General features: G+C 41.1%; 1 protein-coding gene across 10 annotated transcripts in view; it reads right to left on the bottom strand.

Moving 5' to 3' along the window:
• CEP112 (centrosomal protein 112) overlaps positions 1–21,744 on the bottom strand; it is a 413,298-nt gene that overhangs the window by 73,358 nt on the left and 318,196 nt on the right. For 8 of the 10 annotated variants that reach the window (XM_049637673.1, XM_049637674.1, XM_049637675.1 and 5 more), the window contains 2 exons: positions 21,464–21,526; positions 14,314–14,463 (listed from right to left, as the gene is read on the bottom strand). The exons of 1 other annotated variant lie outside the window; for it this stretch is intronic. In XM_049637673.1, coding sequence (XP_049493630.1) covers positions 14,314–14,463; positions 21,464–21,526 — 213 coding nt within the window. The remainder of the gene's footprint in view (positions 1–14,313; positions 14,464–21,463; positions 21,527–21,744) is intronic. One more of the 10 variants, XM_049637676.1, reaches the window with a different exon arrangement.

Here is a 21,744-nt window from a genome sequence, read left to right as displayed (position 1 = left end):
ACACACACACACACACACACACACACACACACACACACACACACGGCAGAATGAGCTAGGCGTGTCTTAAATTTTGTTCCATGATTTATAAGGCACATTTATGCAGAATAAACAATGATAATACAACTGTTTATTCACAGCTTTACCCTGTTCTCACTAAGAATATGTAATCACTGCTGGAAAATATACATGTAGGTACATATGTATGCACACTCATTCTATCTTTTTTGGAAAAGTATATACACACCAACACACACATACACAAATACATACACTCACATACATATATACATCCACCCTATTTCCTTTTGTGAAAAGCTACCCAAATCTCAACCTATACCTATCAACATGGAATCATATAAAATAGAGTCAGACAAACTTAGGAAGTCAGGTGTTACACTTCTGTAGCAACAAAGCTGATGACAAACAAAGTCCCACCAGGCATCGGGATCCAGGGGCCCTTCCTCCCACCCCTGTCTAGCCTCCTCCCTGTGCACTGTGGCCTCCCCACCTGCCCTCAGAGCTGCCGGCCCTGCCCCAGCTCTGTGCCCCACGCCCCTAAATACCCTGTAGCTCTCTGCTCCAAATACCACTTCCTAGTCCGACAAACGAGATGATCTCATCTAATTGTTGGGAAGAAAGTCTGATTAAACAATCTCACATTAGAGCGTGAACGACTTCAAGTGCTTTTTTAGTACGTTAACACACCAAGGATGTCTGCGTCTTAAAAGAGGAGTTTGCCAACCCAAAGCCTTAGATATTTAACTGCAGTTTGTGTGTGTGTGTGTGTGTGTGTGTGTGTCCCTACTTCTTTTAAATGCAAGGTTGGTGATGATATGCTTAAAACTGCCTTTAAAAAATACCACAATAGACTCAAAACTTAGCATGTAATAATGAGAAATTATATTCTTTAAATCAACTAAGTCCATATTTTGGGGTGCCCACTAATGTGGGTGCTATGCAGAAACCAGAAACAATGAAAGAATCAGTAAGTGTTGAGAGCTTCATGAAAGTAGAAGGTCCCCGGGGAGGGGCAGTCAGAAAGGCTTCCTGGAGGAGGCAGGTGGGACCCTGAGATGGCTTTGCTAATACTTGACAAGTCTGAGCGGTGGAGAAGAGGCTGCAGCATGAATGGAAGGTACACGGCATGAATGGAGGCCGGATGGAGGCACTGACACGGACTTGGGAGCAGCGAGACCAGTTGGCTAGAACAGAATGTCCATGTGGAGAAATACTGACAAATCTGGATGGGCTTTGAAAGCCTGGCAGAAGGTCTGGATCTTGCATTAGAAGCAACCCTCTAAGTTCAGTCTACTAATGTGATCTTCCAAGAAATTAAAACATCATCAAAGCACAGAAAATGAAAACCAAAAAGCCCTATCCCCCCAAATGGCCACTTGCGCCATCTTGAGACCCATCGGAGCAAATTTAAATGTATGTGACGGTCTTTTCACGCACAACATGCTAGCGATCTTGTCTCATTTCCCACAGAGACCTACTTCATTCTTTTCAAATGGCCTCGTGGTATTCCTTTGTATGGATGTGCGTACCCCAATTCATAGTTTTCCTAGCTTTTCGCTCAAGTAATGTTACAAAGATAGTGCCTGTCTTCAAAGGTGTGTCCACAGATCACTTCCTACCTGCGGAACTGCTGAGACAAAGGCCGTGTGTTTGTAAAGTGTCTGCCTTCCACAGAGGCTGCCCCCGCTTATGCTCCAACAACCGTGCATTCTCAGGTATTTTTTCAGATTCAAAATTTATGCCTACCAAGTGGCAGCCGAGCCCTTCAGAACTTTGCAGTTTTGATTTACATTTCTTTAATTATGAATGAGAATTAGCATATTTTTCACAGGTTCGCTGGATATTGAATTTTGGGTCCATATCCTTTGCTTTTTTTTGGTCCACTGGCTTGTTAGTCTCTTCCTATTGATTTCCAGCCACCCTTGGTAAGGCAGGAAAATCAGCGATTTAAGATTTCTCTGGCAGAGTTCTTCATACTGGACTGAGCTGAGACACTTTTGGCAGCGACGCCAGCTGAGAGGAGGCTGTTTTCAATCAGGCGCAAGTTGAGAAGGGCTCTGAAGAAGGGTCAGAGCAGAGGAATAAGAAATATATTCTAGCATTCTGGGGACAGACCAGAATGGGATGAGTTGGGATGAAGGAAGAGAAAGGACAAAGATGACCCCGACATTTCTACAAGGAAACAGAAAGACTGGGGGTAACCCCGACAGACTAAAGAAGAGCCAGTTTGGAAGGGCAGATGCTAATCCAGCGTTGTAGTTACTGCGTCTGAAATAGTGCATTCTCTAAATGAAGCTGATTTACAGGCAGTGTGAGATGCAGAACAACTGGGAACCAGGCTGAGGCTTCTGGGAAGCATCCCTGTAGAAGTGACAGCTGAAGTCACACGGGGGATGAGCTCATGGAGGAAGGGAAAAGGAGAAGCAAAGCCGGGGACACAGACTCGGGGAACACCCACAGGGAGGAAGAGAGACCAGTAGAGGAAAGAAATAAGAGAAAGGCCCGTCTAAACCAGGAGAAGAGTGAGTTTCGAGAGCAGCGGTTAGCAAACTATGGCCCACGGGCCCAATAAAGTTTTATAAAAATAAAGTTGTATTGGAGCACAGCCACGCCCATTTGTTGATATCGTCTAAGGCTGCTTTCACACCACAGAAGCAAGAGCCGAAGAGCTGCCACAGAGATCTTATGGCCCACAAAGCCTAGAATATTTGCTATCTGGCCCTTTACAGAAAAAGTTCACCAACCTCTGTTCTGGAAGGAAAACCGTTGGTCAATATGGTCAAGTGCTGCATTGAGTCAGTGGACGAGTAGAAATGGGAAAACACTACCGAATTTAGAGAAGAGGTAACAGGTCACTTTGCAAACTTCCCGTTATCATGTTGGGATTGGAAAAGGGACGCTAAGGGAACATTTGGAAGAGTTGAATCATATAGCACATACCCAAAAAGGCAGAGCAAGTGGCTGGTCGGCAGCTAGCGAGAGAAGCAAGAGGGATAACAGAATGCTGTTTATCCACCTGCCCATCCATTTCCTCCTTGTTTTAAGAAGGTTGAGCAGCACCATGTGCGTGGTGACCAAGAGTTGGAAGTTGGTTTCACCAAGAAAGTAGGGGCAAAGGAACGCTTGTAGCGGCAGTACTCTAGTAAATACTGAATAACTGGCTCTCAAAAAGTCTTTGTAGCAGTGCACACGGATTCAGCTGGCAGAATTCCTAACAGTGTAACAATCAGCTCACTCCAGCTAGTACAAGCCTGGGCCAGCACACCGACTGGGTGTTGCTGTCACCCATGCTGATGGTGGGGGAGAAAGTACAGAAGACAAGAGCAACGAGGTGAATTTTTTTTTTAATGGAGTCTTTTTTGCGTTTTTTAAATTATTTTTTAAATGTTTATTTATTTTTGAGAGAGAGAGCGAGAGAGAGAGAGAGAGAGAGAGCACAGACGGGGAAGGAGCAGAGAGAGGGAGACACAGAATCGGAAGCAGGCTCCAGGCTCCGAGCTGTCAGCACAGAGCCGAATGCGGGGCTCGAACTCACGAACCGCGAGATCATGACCTGAGCCTAAGTCGGATGCTTAGGTGACTGAGCCACCCAGGCACCCCAACAAGTTGAATTCTTTAGGAATAAATCCTGGGAAGCAGGAGATAGTATTATGATTTGTAAAAGGAAGAGGCATAAATTTCACTATTGATAAGCAGTAAAAGAGAGGTTTATCAAGAGTCACCCGAGACTCAACAGAAACCCAGGTTCTCTGCTCGAGAGAGAGAGAGAGGAGTGAGAGAGAGAGAGAGAGAGAGAGAGAGAGAGAGAGAGAGGGAGAGAGAGAGAGAGAGGACAAACAGCCAATTAAAGCAAGACATCACAAAATTATTTAATATAATGAATATATGAAATCATGATCAAGCCTTCTAACAATTAAAATTCTTTCTAACCCAGTGCTTCTGAACATACACATGTACGTGAATATATATAATTATGTGTATATACACTATGTATACACATAGTAATCATTCAGTAATTTTGGTTGTGGAGGCTTACGGTTAATGTATTTCAGTGCTCGTTATATTCATCATACTGACTTTGTAATAGTTTCTGATATAGTTCAGAAGTATTAAAGATTAAAATATTTCTAAATAGTTATTTTTTAAGTTTTTAAAATATAAAAGAAACTGATGCAGATATATTCCGATATTTGATTCACCAAAGCAGTTCATACTTTGGATCATGCAGTAATAAAATTCATGTAGTGACTTCCAAAGAGTTTACCCAGCCGTTGGTGAAGCAGAATCTGTTTTCACCTATATTCTTTGAATCACTCTCAGTCATTCACGCATTCCTTCATCGAACCCTAATTGATCCCTTAGTATATACAAGGCAGTGTCCCAGAGGCCGAAGGAATTTTTCATAACGCTTGAAAGTTTTGTCTACTGAAAAAATAATAAAATAACTCGTCTTTAAATAAAATAAAATTTTGCCAGAGAACAGAACTGAAGGAAAGGTATGGGGTAAACTACTTTGGGGGTGGGAGAGAATGTTCATTTCTTCTCGGCTCATTTATTGTTCTTGCTTCTTCTTGCTGTAGGAAGCGAGGTCATAATTCACTACCACACGGTACCCAATTATCTTCCAGAGCATTCTTCCTGGAAAATGGCACTTAGGCTTTCTGCTAGTATGACTGAATGGTTCTGTCTTCCTTTCTGAGGGTGCAGGCAAGCCTTCTTGGGTGGGATGGAAAATACATTTCTATTCTTAGCATTATTAATTCTAATTCAGGAGGGCACAAAGAAAATGCCACTTCCCCTGCGCCCTTAGGACATGCATGCAGGGGAGACAAGAATTAAATAATGAACAGGTTCCAAACAAAGCCATTTGATGCTAGGCACTGAGATTTCTTTCTGTTTCTCAATGCTACTAAAACCCCACAATGAGGTTTGTAATTTTATTCTTTGGGAAATGGATTCCTGTAAGCTTTTAGCACAGTGAGAATTGCCCAATCTTATGAAATATTCTCTTTTCCCCCCTCAAGCCCTTCTGGTAATACAGACCAGATTTCTAGATGTCCTACTGGCAGCCGACCTTTTCTCGTGAACTCCAGTCAGTGGCCAAGGGAGAGAAGCATCAATGCTTTAAAATCTCTTTTCTATGCCTGCAAGCAAAAATTTTACAACATTTCTCCTTGATATGAAATCTCTGCTTGGACATCTGGCTTCACAGTGAGGAACTTTCAATACTCCAGCTTCAAAGAAAGGGCTTAGCCCTGGTGGGGCAGTGATGCCAGAAGAATGTTCCACAGTCTTTCTATAGAACTATTTCTAACAATTTTCCCCCAGTGAACTTCTGTGAGTTCAGTGGATATTGCCAACTAACATTCAGATAACTTTGCTTCAGTGGACAGCCTTTTGGGAGCCTTCCCCTGGTGTATGCAGATTACCCTCTCAGATAATATATGCAAGGTGCAGGGTATTTTATTTGAACCCACCTAATCAGGCGGAACGACTCCCTGTTATCACAAGATCGAAGTTATTTATGGATATCTGCTATACCACCCCAAAATATTTACATGAGAATGAATAACACGAGAACGAATTGACGTTCTTAGTGCTGAGAGCCTGGATGTATGAGGCGGCATCGTTCATTCATTCAGCACATTTCTGGCACTTCCCTTGGTCCAAATGTTGCAGCAAGGGCCTGTTCTCAAGAAGCTCAGAGTCTAGTTGGTGAGGAAGGAATTAATCAAAAGACAAGTTTTGCAATCGCCTATCTGCAATCCTGAAATGCAAAAATCCTCCAGAAACCACAAATTATTTTTGAAAGGTTGTGGTTTAACTTGTGAGACAAGAAAACCTGCCTGCTGCTGTGAGGGTTCCTAGCCTCTCTCTGCCCCTCTCTCTGCCTCTCTCTGTTATACCGGCACGTTTCACTGTGCACTCGCGTGTCTGGGTGCAGCGTGCCGCCCCCACCCCACCGGGGATAAAGGACAAGCTTCGAATCACCTTCCTGGAATCTGCAAACCCTGATTTGCAAAACCTATCCAACATCAAGGTTTTGGATAAAAGGTTGTGGACGAGTGTCACAGCGCAGCAGAAAAGTCACTAGAGGAGTGGCCAACGCTGGCAAGACCTTCCTACTCTGACCCTTCACGGAAAAGACGACATTTAAATCTTAAATAAGGAAAGGACCTCACACACGGTTCGTGGGATCTCAACACGAATGCTGAGGAACGTGTGATGAGGTGGACAAAAGGGCAGCATCTAGACAAGAAGCTCTCCAAGTTTTTGGTCTCTGGACCCCTTTACGCTCTTAAAAACTCAGAAGAGGTTTTGTTTCTGTGTGTTCTGTTGATATTGACCACATTGGAAGTTAAAATTAAGGAACATTAAAATATGTGTGTACAAATTCATTCTAAAGTAAGTCATGAATCCATTATGTGTGACTATAAATATTGTATTTTTCATAAGGCATGACTGTTTTCCAAAGCAAAAAAAATTAGTGAGGAGAGCAGCTATGTTTTACTTTTTTCCAAATCTTTTGAATGTCTGGCTTAGTAGAAGGTGGCTGGATTCTCATATCTGCTTCTGCACTCAATTTTTATTTTTTAATTTTTTTTTTTTTTTTTTTTTACTACTTTTGAGACAGCGAGTGTGAGCAGGGGAGAGGCGGAGGGGGGTGTGGACAGAGGATCTGAAGCAGGCTCTGTGCTGAGAGCAGCGAGCCTGATGTGGGGCTTGAACTTAGCAATGGCGAGATCATGACCCGAGCCGAAGTCAGACGCTCAACCGACTGAAACCAAGCACAGAAACCAAGAGTCGGATGCTTAACTGACTGAGCCACCAGGTGCACCAGGAAGGAGTATTTTAGTAGCCTTTTCAGATGATTGTGGATATTCCTCTGGACAACATCAAAACTTGACGAGTGGCAGATTCTTTTTTTATTATTATTACATTTTTAAAGTTTATTTATTTTGAGAGAGATGGAGACAGCACGAGTGGCAGAGGGCCAGAGAGAGAGGGAGAGAGAAAATCCCAAGCAAGCTCTACACTGTCAGCACAGAGTCCGATGCAGGGCTCAGGCTCACGAAACCGTGAGATCATGACCCAAGCCAAAACCAAGAGTCAGGTGTTTAACTGAGCGAGCCACCCAGGGACCCTGACAAGTGGCAGATTCTTAAAAGTTGGCTGCACTATGCCATTTGAAACTCTTAGAGGTGAACTTTGCACACTGCTACATTAAAATCCCTTGTTCTCTTTTACGCTCTGCAAGGATCTTTTACCCACACGAGAGTTGGTAATACCAGGTACTGGTCATTTGGAAAACACTGGTTCACTGAGTTACATACATCTTCCAAATGTTGATACACTTCATTATATTCCTCCCCTTTCTTCCCATTCACATCATTAGTAATGCCACTGACCTCATCAGAAAAGTCTTTACATACTGGGAAGCTGTCAAACTTGCAGTGCTGATCCCAGTTTTCCAAATTTCTGATTTTTTGCTTGAAAGCTCAAATTTTATCATTAGCGACAATATAGTCAGTGGTTGTCCTTGAAGTGCCAGGTTGACTTCCTTCCTTTTCAAGAACACCTCTGCCAGATAGTCAAATCTGAATAAGCACAGTTTGCCTGTCAATCGCTCCTTCCAAGGGCCTAGAGTTCAGCTCACACTCAAACAAATGCAGAACTGCTTTTCCTCGAGACAACCGCCCTACCTCAGTATGCAGCGCGCTTTGTGCGTACCTCCTATTAATATTAAAAAGATGTGTTCTCGAGGGTTGACATTTAATAGAATTAATGCACTTGATGGCTTCCATTTTCGTCTTAGAGCACAAGTATGTGGTGGCGAAGAAACTAATCACTACTCATACAGTTTAGTGACGATGTTGCGTTTTGTGCGAAGACACAAGCAGTTTTATCCACCGTTGGTTTTATACCATCAATGCAAATGCGGAACACAGTGAAAAAGGCAAATGATGTCTTAGGGGTATTATGAAAATAGTTTTGACCTTGTGGCGCCCCTGAAAAGGCAGCCGGGACCCACAGGGGTCTGAGGACACCCTGAGAACTGCTGATTTGGATCATGAAGCATTTTGTATGCCATGCTGGCAAGTATAGACTTTATCTTGCAGGCAACGGAAAGCCAGTGGTGGATTTTAAGTAGCAATACCACATGCTCATCTTCGTGTTTTCGAAAGGTTACCTGATCGACAGTGGGACGGATAGAGTTGGGAGGGCTGAGTTATTGGTAGTGGTTCTACAAAGGAGGGATTGTGATAGGTAAGGAACAAGATGACGGTCTAAGAAGACAGGAACTAGTGACTGAGGAATGAGGTAGGAGTTTGCAGATATTTAGGCATTATTTCCGGCAATTGACCTCAGAGAGGTGAGGGAGGGAAAGAATTCATTTCAGGGGACTTCCAGAATCTGATTTGGGTGACCGGGTGGTGGTACTTTAATTCAGATTATCAACACAACAAGAACAGGTTGGGGGCAATGGAAGAGTTAGAGGAAGTTCAGTTCAGTTTACAGGATGTCTAGTTTGAGCAGCCTAATGGGTCATCCAAGTGAGAACATGCAAGGGTAGTTAGAAGTCTGGACTGAGAGGGGCACCCAAGTGGCTCAGTTTGTTAAGTGTCTGTCTCACACTTGGTTTGGGCTGAGGTCATGATCTCACGGTTTGTGAGTTTGAGCCCCACGAAGGGCTCTGCACTGATGGTGTGGAGCCTGCTTGGGATTCTCTCTCTCTCCCTCTCTCTCTCTCTCTCTCTCCCTTGCTCTCTGCCCCTCCCCTGCTTGTGCTCTCTCTCTCCAAATAAATAAATACACTTAAAAGAAAAGTCTGGATTGAGAGCTCAGAGACTCAGACACACCTCAGTCTAGGTGGTGATGAAGATTCAAAATTCGTTTGCATGGAAGCTACATACATGGAAGGGGTGTGACTGTCCAGGATGCGTACAGGCAAAACAGAAGAGGTCTTGCCTAATACCAACATGTGAGTGCTAAAAGGAGGAAGAGGAGACAAGGCATGGGAGTGGGAAAGAGGGTTTCAGAACGAGAGAGAAACTAGGAATGTATTGCCATGGGGCTGAGGGAGATTTTAGAGATTGTTTCTGTGGGAGATTAAATCACTGTTCATAGATGTTCATGGACTCTTTCTAGAGCGATTCTATAATTTTCCTGCCCTGCTGATGTGGATGAAAATAAGGCTGTGGTTGCAGGGATGTTTTTTCCTACTCATCATTTTGTACTCATATAACCCACCATGAAGAGGAAGGCCTGAACTCATTCTAACGCCTGGAGTCAAATGCAGCCAATCAACAGCCTGAATCCAAGCCAGCACTGTTTGTTATGCGGCATGATTGTGGCAATAGCTGACCAACACAGGTTCCTTGTTAAATGTTATAAAGGAGTCAAACGGGCTTCTAAGATCAAACAGATTTTACAACACCAAATGGAGTAAGTAAATAAAAGTAAAAACTAGCAAAAATGCACTGAAGCCCTGAAATAGGGTAGTAAGGGAAACAATACAAAAAAAAAAAAAAAAAAAAAAAAAGGAAAGAAAATCCTCAAAAGCCCGTGTCAAGGAAAGAAACATAATTCTGGAGCATACTAGAGTATTGCATCACGATACAACTTCCATATCTGCCAATATCCTCCAAATCATCATTCATTATGAGTTAACAAAATCCTGAGAAATCTCATTAATATCACCAAATCTGGAGGAAAAAAAGCAACCTAAACGGGAGAGGGCATCTGATGTCATTTTGGAGTTTGAATTATCCCAATTTGGCGTGGATCCCTGAAGTCCTGACCCCTTCACTTTTCTTGGAGACAGCCTGGATATTTACCCATTTTTCCACCCGTTCATCTCCTTTTCTCACAGTCCAAACTGGGAGAATTCAAACCCCACAGGGACATCAGATGCCCTCTCCCATTTAGTTGTGTGAACCCCAACCAGACTACACACACACACCTCCGAGCTCTTCTTTTCCCTTCCCTCAGGTTAGAGAAAATGCAGACACCACAAATAAATTTGACTTACAGAGAGGGGAGAACCACTAAGCTTCAGAAGCATATATTGAATATTTAACAGGTAGAGCTATTCTGGTTAACAACTGAATTTATCCTGGTTAATCTATCAAAGTTAACACAATAAAGAGAGACTTCTTCAGGAATCTCTCAAAAAAAAAAGGCAAATCATTTACATGAGGGAAAGCCTAGTGTTGCTCAGCCTTCTCCACAGCAATATTAAATGCTAGGTGAGCAATGTTTATTGTCCTCATGGGAAAACATATGAACAAGAACATGGTGCTCATCTAACATATTGTTCAAACATAAAGGTTAATCGGCAGACATTCTTAAACATGAACAATTCAGAGAAGATAGTACCATGAGTCTTGCAAAACCAACTTGACGGTGAAATCCAACCAATTAAGAACCAAATCAAAGTAAAAACTTTAGAAACGGAGTCACTGTGGTAAAAGGCCTAGGGGTAAGCACCACATCCATTAAGGACAGCATTAAAGCATGAGTATTAAACTAAAGGCTATGGTTATGGACAAATTGTGAATATCACAAACCTGGACAGTGTAAAAATAATATCACCACCCTGCCAGGAGGTGGAAAGGAGGGGTTATGAGAGGAAATATGCATGCACTAATGTATGCCTTTTTCAACCCAATATTAAATTCTGTCCAAAAGTCCAACAATTCCTTCTTTTGACACTAGTTTCTTTCATCTGTTGAAGTAAAATTAACTTAAGAGACCTTTCTAAAACAAACAGGAATACAGAATCTGGAGTATTATCTCATTTTGTGACTATTTGGCTTTCCTTCTCTTTTTTCCCTCATACGTATGATACCTGAAATCATGTTCACCTTAATGCTATGATGTAATTTCTTTTTCTTAAAGTTTATCTATTTATTTTGAGAGGTAGGGGGAGGGAAGGGCAGAGAGAGGCAGAGGGAGAATCCCAAGCAGGCTCTGTGCTGTCAATGCAGAGCCCGATACAGGACTCAAACTCACCCACCGTGAGATCCTGACCTGAGCCGAGATCAAGAGGCAGATGCTTAACCAACTGAGCCACCCAGGCGCCCCTGTAAACCACATGTTCATCGAAAACTATCTTGTGAACATTTTCAATATCCTTATATATGCTTCTCCAACACCATTTTCAATAGTGCATAGTTTTAATTCATGTACGATGGCAAAAAAATACCGAAAGGAAATAGAAAACGCTAGTATTGTGGGTGCCTAGCATGTAACGGGACCTTGATAAATAGTTATTGGATAAATGAATGAATGAATGAATGCTAGAACAAACATCCTTTTGGCTAGCTAAAGTTCACTGCAACCCTTTAACTTCCACCTTAGGGCAAATTCTGGAAATGGGTCCAAACTTGGGCATGCCTCTCAGGCAATTTAATAATGATAGGGGTTGCCAAATTATTCTCTAGAAATGTTTTATCAGGTTACACTATACCACTCTGGTGGCCCTTATAAGTGGATTTTAGTAGACTACTCTATACCCTAACTTCTCCCCAAAGAATTACTTTAAAAGAAGGTTTGTTGATCCACGGAGACATTATTTATTGTAAGCTATGGCAGGGTAAGAATCAGGTTTACTCTCTGTCCTCTTCCCTGACCGCCAGCTGGGGAGCTCAGCTCATCCCCAACCCAGAAAGTGGGATGAAGTACATTTCATAATTAGCAAGCACACTCCTTATCCAGCACTCTTTGCTTCTATTGTTTCAACACTAATATTTAATATCACAAAATATTAGGCACATAATGACCTTGGGCTGGTTACGTAACCTCAGAGCCTCAGTTTTCACACTTTTAAGATGGGGGTGATAGAAATGCCTTCCTTATAAAGATTACTATAAGGCTTAAATGAGATAATGGAATTGGTGATGAATAAAAATGTCTGGCAGACAGCCTGATACATAGTACATGTTAAGTAAGTATTAGCTATTATTCCTTTTATGTTTTGTGACATAGTCTGGAAAAAAAAAAAAGCAAGGCGAGGAGTGCTAATGAATTATTTATCTTAAGTAGGTTATTAAAAAAAAAAAAACAAACCCACAAATGTCCTTCACTTTACACATAATCTAATTGAGTCAATCAAAAATGAACTGTAGCTTACCTACATTATAACTTTAGTTATTTTCAGGTACCTGTGTTTGGAGGTCATAATATCACATAATCTATGTTTTAATATGATATTATGTATGTACTTATATACTACCATCTTTTAATTTCAGTCTTTAGGAACTGACATTTTTTTGGAAATTAGGATCACAGTGTTTTTCCATTTTGACAGGTAAATGGATTAAAACTGCAAAAACACTTAAAAATAGGCAGTTGTGCTAGTGATATTGCTTTCAAGATTTTTTTTTTTTAATCTTAAGAAACATACTAGAAACTGTGCTGTAAATCTATGTTTTCCCTTTCTGTGTATATTGGGATTCAACTATTTATTTAAAATTTGGAACTTAGCTACCACATGGTATTTGGAAAAGAAATGCACTTAAAATGAAATTTGTAGGGAAGTCTGGGTGGCTCAAGTGTCTGACTTTTTTTTTTTTAATGTTTATTTATTTTTGAAGGAGAGAGAGAGAGAGAGAGAGACAGAGTGTGAGCAGGGGAGGGGCAGAGAGAGAGGGAGACACAGAATCCGAAGCAGGCTCCAGGCTCCGAGCTGTCAGCACAGGGCCCAACGTGGGGCTCAAACTCATGAACTGTGAGATCATGACCTGAGCCGAAGTCGGACACTTAACCGACTGTGCCACCCAGGCGCCCCTAAGCCTCTGACTCTTGATTTTGGCTTAGGTCATGATCTCATGGTTCCTGAGGTCGAGCCCCGCATTGGGCTCTGGGCTGACAGCATGGAGCCTGCTTGGGATTCTCTGTCTCTCCCTCTCTCTCTGCCTCTTGCCCGCTCATGTGTGCACATTTGCTCCCTCTCCCTCTCAAAATAAGTAAACTTAAAAAAAAATGAAATTTTTATACAACTAAAAGAGTTTAAACAAAGTATTCAACTCGAAAATGAAAGTTACACAGATCAGTGAGTACCTACTGTGCATTTACAAATGAGAAGAGCTTCACAAATATTTTTTTCAACTACCAGAATATAAAAAAAGAAACCTCTTCTTTTGTCATGTATCACATGTAGGGGGGAAAAAAAAAGCTCACTGATGGCAATATATAGGGAAAATCTCATTAAGAACAAAATAAAGTAAGTCCTCACCTCTAAGTGAGGAGGCTGGAAGGAATAGCCACCAAGATTTTGTCCATATCTGAAGGGTTTTTATTCCATTCAGTGTTGTCCAGGCTTAAATAAGAGTGTATTTTAAAAAGCAACTTACATTAACACTAACTTTTCCGTAAATTACTCAGATTGCCCACAATAGGCTATAGAAAAGAAAGACGGAGGGGTTAGGCAGAAAAGGGCAGTGATAAAACCCAAATGTTTCTTTTATTTTTCCTCGCTTTGTATGATTACTCGACATGCTTTAAGCATTGTTATAACAAAGTAAAATCACTGAAAAATAATCTTTTGCTGGAAATTCTTAGAAAAAAAATTTTTGTTCTCTTTTAAATCTTATTTATAAAGGTTTCCAGATGCTTATCCTCACAGATTAAACACAGCATGATGTAGACACTTACAATAATATTTGCCGCAATGAAGCCAAGAAAAAAACTACTTTGAGATCTAACTGCCTGTCACCTAAAGAATCAGGGTCCAGGGAATTTTCTGTTGCTATTAAAGGCGTGATTCTCCGAAGCCATTTGGAAACGGCCTAGGTTCTCAGCAGCAACGCATCTACCCTGTACTATGTCAAAGCACATCAAATGGTTGGCATTCCAAACCTCAAACAGGTTATTTCTCATTATGTGAATGCATAATGAAAGGATGTGGGCAAAGAACAGAATGTAAATTGGAAGCTGACTTCTGAATTTATTAGCCAGCAGTACTGGGCTAAAACGGTCTTCCTAATATCAAGAGACAGTTCCAAAGTGGTTCTCAAGAGAAAGGACAGGGTATTTTTCAAATATTTGTTCAATGTGAATGGACTGGGCTTGCCAAAAATGACTTTTTATGCTGGCATGTGATCTCTTAGAGGGAAGTCAGCCTGAGTCACTGGATACATCAAAGGTAGAGTCCAGTGAATGGAATTACTGCAGGCTGTGTGAACAAGCCAGATACCTGCATTCATCTGCCCACTGCTGGGATTTCAGCCCTCCTTTTAATTACATTAAAGCAGCTAGTACCACTGGTTACTGAAGTCTTCAGATTACCTTGATTGCTCGGTCATTATCTCTAATCAGCTGCTTCTTCTCATCTTCAAACTTCTGTGTAACGTCCTGGAGCCGTCTTTCTGCAGCAAGCTGCAGCCGGCTGTTCTCCTCTTTCAGAGAGGAAATGGTTGTCTGAAGTTCTGCTATGATCTAAAATGAAAACAGCATGCGAGAACTTCAAATTCTTCAGTGAGAGGCATCTATTTTATATGTATTTATGCTCCACAAAAGGGCGGATTTGGCAAAACTCTAATCCACAAACTAAATATTTTCAATTAACATATCGCACACTATAATGCATGAAATTCCACACAATAAGAGACTATAATAAAACTGTGAATGGTGAAAAACTGCTGAACCAATTATATTTGGAAGACATTTCCACTATAACATTCCACAATATTTACTCATCAGAAGAAAGAACATCTGTGATCTCAAAAATATGAAAAGCGTCAGATTTTATTTCACTGAGAAACACACTTATTAGAATGAAAAAAAAAAAGCTATTTTGCCTTTCCTAACACTTGGAACTGTGATAACGAAAGAAAATAATGAACAGACCTCATTCTTTAGAGTTACCCAGTTCCACACAACAATTTTTGAGCACTCACTAAGGTTTGTGCATTGTGCTAAGTGCCTTAAATTCCTATGTCATTTACAAACATTATTATCACCCATCTTTTATAAGTGGAGAAAGAGAGGCACAGAAAGAGGTCAAAATGTCACATTGCTGAAGATGACATCCAAGCAAAAAGACAGGCGGGACTTGAACCACAAAGATCGATTGCCATACTAATTGGTTGTTCTAAGTAGCCTTTGTTTTTCTCTTAAGCAAGATTTTGGTAGGGAAGAGAATCTTATTATGACCTAGTTCCAAATGAGTTGCCTTTCCCCTAACTGATAGATATCCATGAAAGTTTATTCAGAAAGTTTATTCTCCACATTGGATAACTGGTTCTCTCCATGAATGGGTCCCCTCCAAGTTCTCCCAAGTAATCATCTGATGAGGGACCTTTTTCAATGAGCTGACTGAGAATATCACTCTTCCTTGGGTTTGGATGTATCCATTTCCTTCCAAATTCAATAGCGATGACTTTTTAAAAGCAGGAAATAGTTGTTTCTTCTTCTAATTAAAACCAAACCAAACCAAACAAAAAAAATACTTTAGTCCCAGGTTAGAATAGAAGACTGTTGGTTCTATGGGTGCAGGGCTGGTTGGTGAGATACACTGGACAAGTTAATCACCTTGCTTGAATTCAGTTTTTCCACCTAATATTTGACAACAAAACTCGAGTACAGCATTATAAGGCAATAAATAGAAACTGTCTGGAGTCTCCCAGAAGCCAAGTCCTATAGAAATATCACGTGTTACTATGGACATAAATAATAGCATATTTACAGTAAAATAGGGAGTATCTTATGCTTTTAGAAGTGAGCAAGCTCACTGTAACAAAGTTTAACATTTAGAATTTGTCAATAATCGGGGCGCCTGGGTGGCTCAGTCGGTTAAGCGGCCGACTTCGGCTCAGGTCACGATCTCGCGGTCCGTGAGTTCGAGCCCCGCATCGGGCTCTGGGCTGATGGCTCAGAGCCTGGAGCCTGCTTCCGATTCTGTGTCTCCCTCTCTCTCTGCCCCTCCCCTGTTCATGCTCTGTCTCTCTCTGTCTCAAAAATAAAAAAAAAATAAAAAAAAAAAAAACGATTAAAAAAAAAAAAGAATTTGTCAATAATCAAATGAAAAGACCACTGGGAAATACATGGTAAAATACATAACAGTAGTACGTTAGTATTTTTAAATACAAATTGAACCTTTTGCTATGAGTGCGGGAATTCATTTACTGAGAATAAAGATGTTTTTCATCTGTTTTCTGAATTTTGATCAAATGTTGTTCCCACTCTGGCATCAATTCAATTAATTCTCCTAGCACTTCCATCAAACAGGGAAGGTTAAATTCTTATAGTGAATGTCAAAAACTGAGGCACAGAATAATCAACTCACTTGCAGTCACAGAGCGAGAGGAGCCAGAGATAAGAAAGAGCCAAATTTCCTTGGCCCAACATGAAACCTAAGATTGATATTTTATACGAGCATGGAGCCAAATAGTAAAAATAACTCACTATTTCAATGACTATTGGAGCGTTTCGAGTTCAGTAAACTACAACTCTGTAGAAGCGGTAAGCCCAACTCTGTCACGTGTTCGCTGTGTGTGTTCGGTTATGTGTGCGTATGTGTGTGTGTGCGTGCTATGTGCGTGCAAGAGTGTGTGTTTGGTGCTATGCAGTTGTGTCACATGCATAGATTCGTACATCCACTACCGTGATCCCGTAATATGTTTCTAAAGTGCAAAGTAATTTTTTTTTCTTTAAAAAACAGTAAGATTAGATTAGCTTTTAGTTGACCGAGACTAAAGATAAAAAATATTTGAGAATTCTTCAAGTGACCACAAGGGCATGAAACCAGGGTCTCTCGTTTTCAGAAGCTTAATGACAAGAGTACATCAAAAAGAAGTGCGTGCAGGTTTTGGAAGGAACTATCAGCAAAGTCCAGGATGTTCTGAGAAGAGTGTGCTTGCTTTTGTGCGGAAGAGGAAACCCTGCATTCTTTGGGGGAATAATGAGACTCCTTGGGGGAAGTAATGAGATTATCTTGGGAAAGTTATTTTAAAAACTTATGAAGATGATCTAGGGAGAATGTGAAAACACTTCAGGTGAAACACGTTAGGCAGATGAGTAGATAAATCAGTTGACAGACTAATAGATGAGACAGACATGGAGAGGTGGCTAAAATGTGGACATTTTTTAAAACTGGAATGGAGATTTAAGATTGAGAAATAATACTAACGAGATTAATATGCTTTAGGTAAAGAACAAAACTCACTTGGTTGTAGATAGACAGTAAAAGACAACAGACTATGTTCACCTTAGCTCAGTGCACATAACCAGCACTTAATATTTAAGGAGTAGAACTATAATCATAGTAAATAAAAAATAATAATTACCTGGTAAATTATATCGAGATGATCTAGGCTTTCATAGGACAAGAATGTAAAAAGTTGCTGAGAAAAATCAGAACTGATCTATGCAATCATAAGCCCCGCCAGTTTTGACTGAATCATAATTAAACACCATAAAACACAATGTTGCCCCTCAACTGAATGTTTACCCTGTATTTAGCTTCAGAGAAAGCTGTGGATTCGAACACTCCCATGCGATATTAAAAATTAATATTTTGGGAAGCAAAATGAGATCTATTTCAGGCTGAGGCCACAAGCAACCCAACTCATGAAAGCTATAATAGTTAATTATTGCTAAGCGGTTAACCCTTGGCAAAAAGGCTAGTGGTCTTAAAAATAGGATTCTGGATAGAGGTTAACATCTCATCTTTAACTCACTCTGATGGTTTTCAGATTGTAGTATACTTTGAGAGTTTTACAAAAGCCTTCTTTGAAATACAACAGACGGGGCCTACTTGGGAAGATTTGGTGAACACTGAAGATCCTCATAAAAGAATGGCACCCCGGCACCTTTTGCATTCCGGTTGCTTTTCTGGAGAACCACACGAAGGCTGGGGGCACGTGGGACACGTGGCATATGCCGAGGCCTAATCGGCATTGGGTCCGTGCGAGTGAGCGAGGGCCCTAGGGGGGAGCCAGGCCCTTGGCAACGGGCAAGTTCCCCTGGTATTCCAGCTCTAGACTTGTCCCAAACTACCTCCATTCTTGCAAAATGGCGATCTCTCTCTCTCTCTCTGAAAAATGGCCACCAGGTGAGTCAGTTGAGTGGGGACAACCGTGCTAACATTGAAAAGGCAAGGTTAATATGTAATAGTAAGACAAAAAGAACAAATATGTGATTCTGATGGAAATTCCATTTGTGAGTGTACCCAGAGATGATGCAAACATTGCCATCGTGGTGAACACTGAGAATCCCAGAAGGGGCACACTCCTGGGTATGCCAAGGGTTTAGCGTTCGTGGTCCATTAGATCCTAAAAACTCAATAAAATTTAAAGATTAAGCAACGTCCTGTACGGGAGGAAAATATTTAAAATACTTTCCAAATGTGACCTGATGGTCTCCTGGGTACCAATGCATTCATTACAAATGCATTCATCATATCACTTAAAAAAAAATTTTTTTTTTCCAGAGATGGAGTTTTTTAAAACCTGATGAACGGTTAAGCAAACTTTGCTTCTGGAATTCTCCTCATCTTAGATATGAGTTAGAGATGCCAGCAAACTCTCACTGGAGAACAGAAACAGTCAATCTGTGGTTCTGTTTGCAATGTTGATTTTCAAATAATCTGTTTCCTTAAACTGACTGGATTCTAGACCGATGTTTCTCAAATGCCAGTACACAGATACAAATATGCACATATATCTATAGACATATAAACATTTACGTATATTTACAGGTGGGCCAACAAAATGTTATCAATGTAAGGTTGTCATCCTACCTTTTTTGAGGAGGATGGGCTGTCTTTTATTATGCTATTACACTCTCACAAAGATTTTTTTTCTTTTTTGGTGTTGCTCTGTTCTCTGATGTATGAAATAATGGCTACAGGACAGGATAGCTTTACTAGTTGGGTTTTTATGCTCCTCCTCCCCCTCCTCCTCCCCCTCCCCCTCCTCCTCCTGCTTCTTCATATCTTTACTTGGGAAAATATTTAGCGACGCGCTCCCTCTCCAAATTTTGCAGGGAGATCTTACCAATTCTTGAACACCAAAAGTAAATTAAAAATAGTGTCTTGTGCCTTCCCTATCCTTTTTATTCTTTGCTTCCTCCTTTCTTTTCTCTGTTCCGACCTTAATACTGCTGCCATACGAGCTAACAGTTATTCAGTGCTTTGCTGTGTACTAAGCGCTGTGTACTTGCATCATATTACTTAATACTTAAAACTATCCTATGAGGTAAGTACTACTCCCTCATTTTACAAGTGAGGAAACTGAATTCCAGAGAGTGCAGGTAACTCGCTCAAGGTCCTCTAAGTAGTAGGGCCGGTATTCAAATTCGGGTCTGATAGACTCCAGAGCTTAGGCTTTCTTCCACGCGAACTTACGTTTAATTTGTTTTAATATGAACTAATCAGGCTTCTTCATTCATTCCTTTAGATAAACACTCCTGTTTATACTCCCATTATTTAAGCATTTTGAGTAGCTATCTTACATCTCACTTTCGGTCTGCCTCCCCCATTTGACATAAAGCAAAATTAGCAGGACGTGATTAGCAGGATTTTTCATGTCTTAGTCCAAACTTGAACTTTTGCAGTCATAATATTTCTTCTGACTATACGACTCTCTTTCAGAGGGGCGCCTGGGTGGCTCAGTCGGTTAAGCATCTGACTCTTGGTTTCGGCTCAGGTCATGATCTCACAGTCTCGGTTTCGTGAGTTCAAGCCCCACGTAGGGCTCTGCACTGGAAGTGTGGAGCTTGCTTGGGATCCTCTCTTTCTCTCTGCCTCTCCCCCACTCGCACTGTCTCTGTCTCTTGCAAATAAATAAATAAGCTAAAAAAAAAAAAAGAATCTTTTTCAGTGGGGCGCCTGGGTGGCTCAGCTGGTTAAGCATCCGACATCAGCTCACGTGATGATCTCACAGTTTGTGAGTTCAAGCCCCGCATGGGGTTCTCTGCTGTCAGCACATACCCCACTTCAGATCCTCAGTCTCCCTCTCTCTCTGCCCCTCCCCTGCTCCCACACTTTCTCTCTCAAAAATAAACACTGACAGAAAAAAAAGAATCTTTCTCAGTGGTTAAAAAGGGATATTTCCTCAAGTTCCTTCTTCAAGAAAGGGCTGGAATAATGGCAATCAAGACATAATCATCATCTTTTAAATAAACACATATAAATCTTCACTTAGACAAAGACACTCAGTTTTCCGAATGGGATGTACATTATATGACCTATGCACGTTTTAGAAATAATTGTATAATCTAAGAAATTTCATGATAGGTATCACCAGAGTTCTGCCATATTTAAAAACGGGAGGGACTGGGCCAGGCTGATGACGTCAGGCTGCGAGCTTCTGTTCCCAAGTCAGATGCAGGCGGGGTCCTGGCTTGGTCACTCGCTAACTCCTGTGACCTCGCCTCTCTGGGTCTCAGTCTCCTCAACTTGGAAAATGGAGCCAATCATGGTTCCTCACCCCAGAGTTACAGTGAACGAACACTGAGTCACCGTGAACGAACACTGAGTCAACATGGTTAGTGCCCCGTAAAATTCTTGATTTTATTACCGTGTTTTGGTCCTTGTGTTGCTATTACTACCATGGTGTGGTAACTTATAAAATGGTACATAAATTTCAGTTCACGGCCACACATCACCGTGTGGATGCCAAAATGCTATGAAAGTCTGATTTTAAAAATCATTAGAGACGATGCCCACAAAAGTGAATGGCTCACCGTATCCATCTATGCAGTGAAATTCAGTGTTTTTTATTCTAGGATTACTCATAAAACTAAGGAATGCTTGGGACTCCCTAAATGATACTATAGGATATTATTGTAACAACCGATGCAGAAAAATGATTTTAAGCATCATAGGTCGAGTTGAGACAAGCATTCAATTACTGGCCTTCTCCTAAAACTGCAATAGCAACAACATGAAACAAGATAGGAATGTAGCGATTTCTAATTCTTTTCCCCCAAAGGAGTCAGCCGTCGGGCAGCTAATTTAACCCAGAGCATTCATCATCTTGAATTTTGTTGGTAAGCAGACTTGAGGCGCAACTAAATGGAATATTGCAAAAAAGGTACAGAGGGTATCAAAGTGCTTACATCACAAACGTAGGTGTGTATTTCCCGCCCTTGTGAAATATGCTGCAGCCTGGGCTTGTTCAAGTGCACAGGCTGGTTTTACAACATCTGACTGCGTGTGTGTGTGTGTGTGTGTGTGTGTATGTGTTAGTTCAAATGGTTTGATACGCCCAACTTCAAGAATCTTTTAATAAGACCCAAATACGAAGAGCATGTGTTATTGATCCATATACCCATCAACAATAGGCTAACAACCCGTAAAAACACTGAAGGGGATGAAGCTTAACTCTAAGGTACAGATGCTTTTACGTGTAGGTTTCTTTTTTGTTTGTTACAGTTTTGCTTTTTTTTTTTCTTTTTTTTTTTTTTTTTTTTTTTTGGCTTTCAACGTTCTTACCTGTGAAGATTTGGCGAGCTTCTGGGTGTATTCCTTCTCGATCTGCTTCAGCCTGCTGTTGGCCTGAAAGACACACGTACACGAACACACACACACACACACACACACACACACAGTGACCTGTGAGTTTGGTATCTCTTCCACATGCCTATCACCAGGCAGCTGGGATGGCTGCCAGCTGCACCGCCCTTCTGGGGCAGCCAGAAAACCACAGGGCTTGTCTTTGATCTAACGCCAACTATTCATCACTTAAAAAGCAAAAAGCAAAAGCAAAAAAAAAA

The sequence above is a fragment of the Panthera uncia genome, chromosome E1, assembly GCF_023721935.1.
Source record: "Panthera uncia isolate 11264 chromosome E1, Puncia_PCG_1.0, whole genome shotgun sequence".
In the NCBI taxonomy this organism is placed as follows: Eukaryota; Metazoa; Chordata; class Mammalia; order Carnivora; family Felidae; genus Panthera; species Panthera uncia.
Note: the sequence above shows the minus strand (reverse complement) of the source record. Positions and strands in the feature narration are given on the sequence as shown.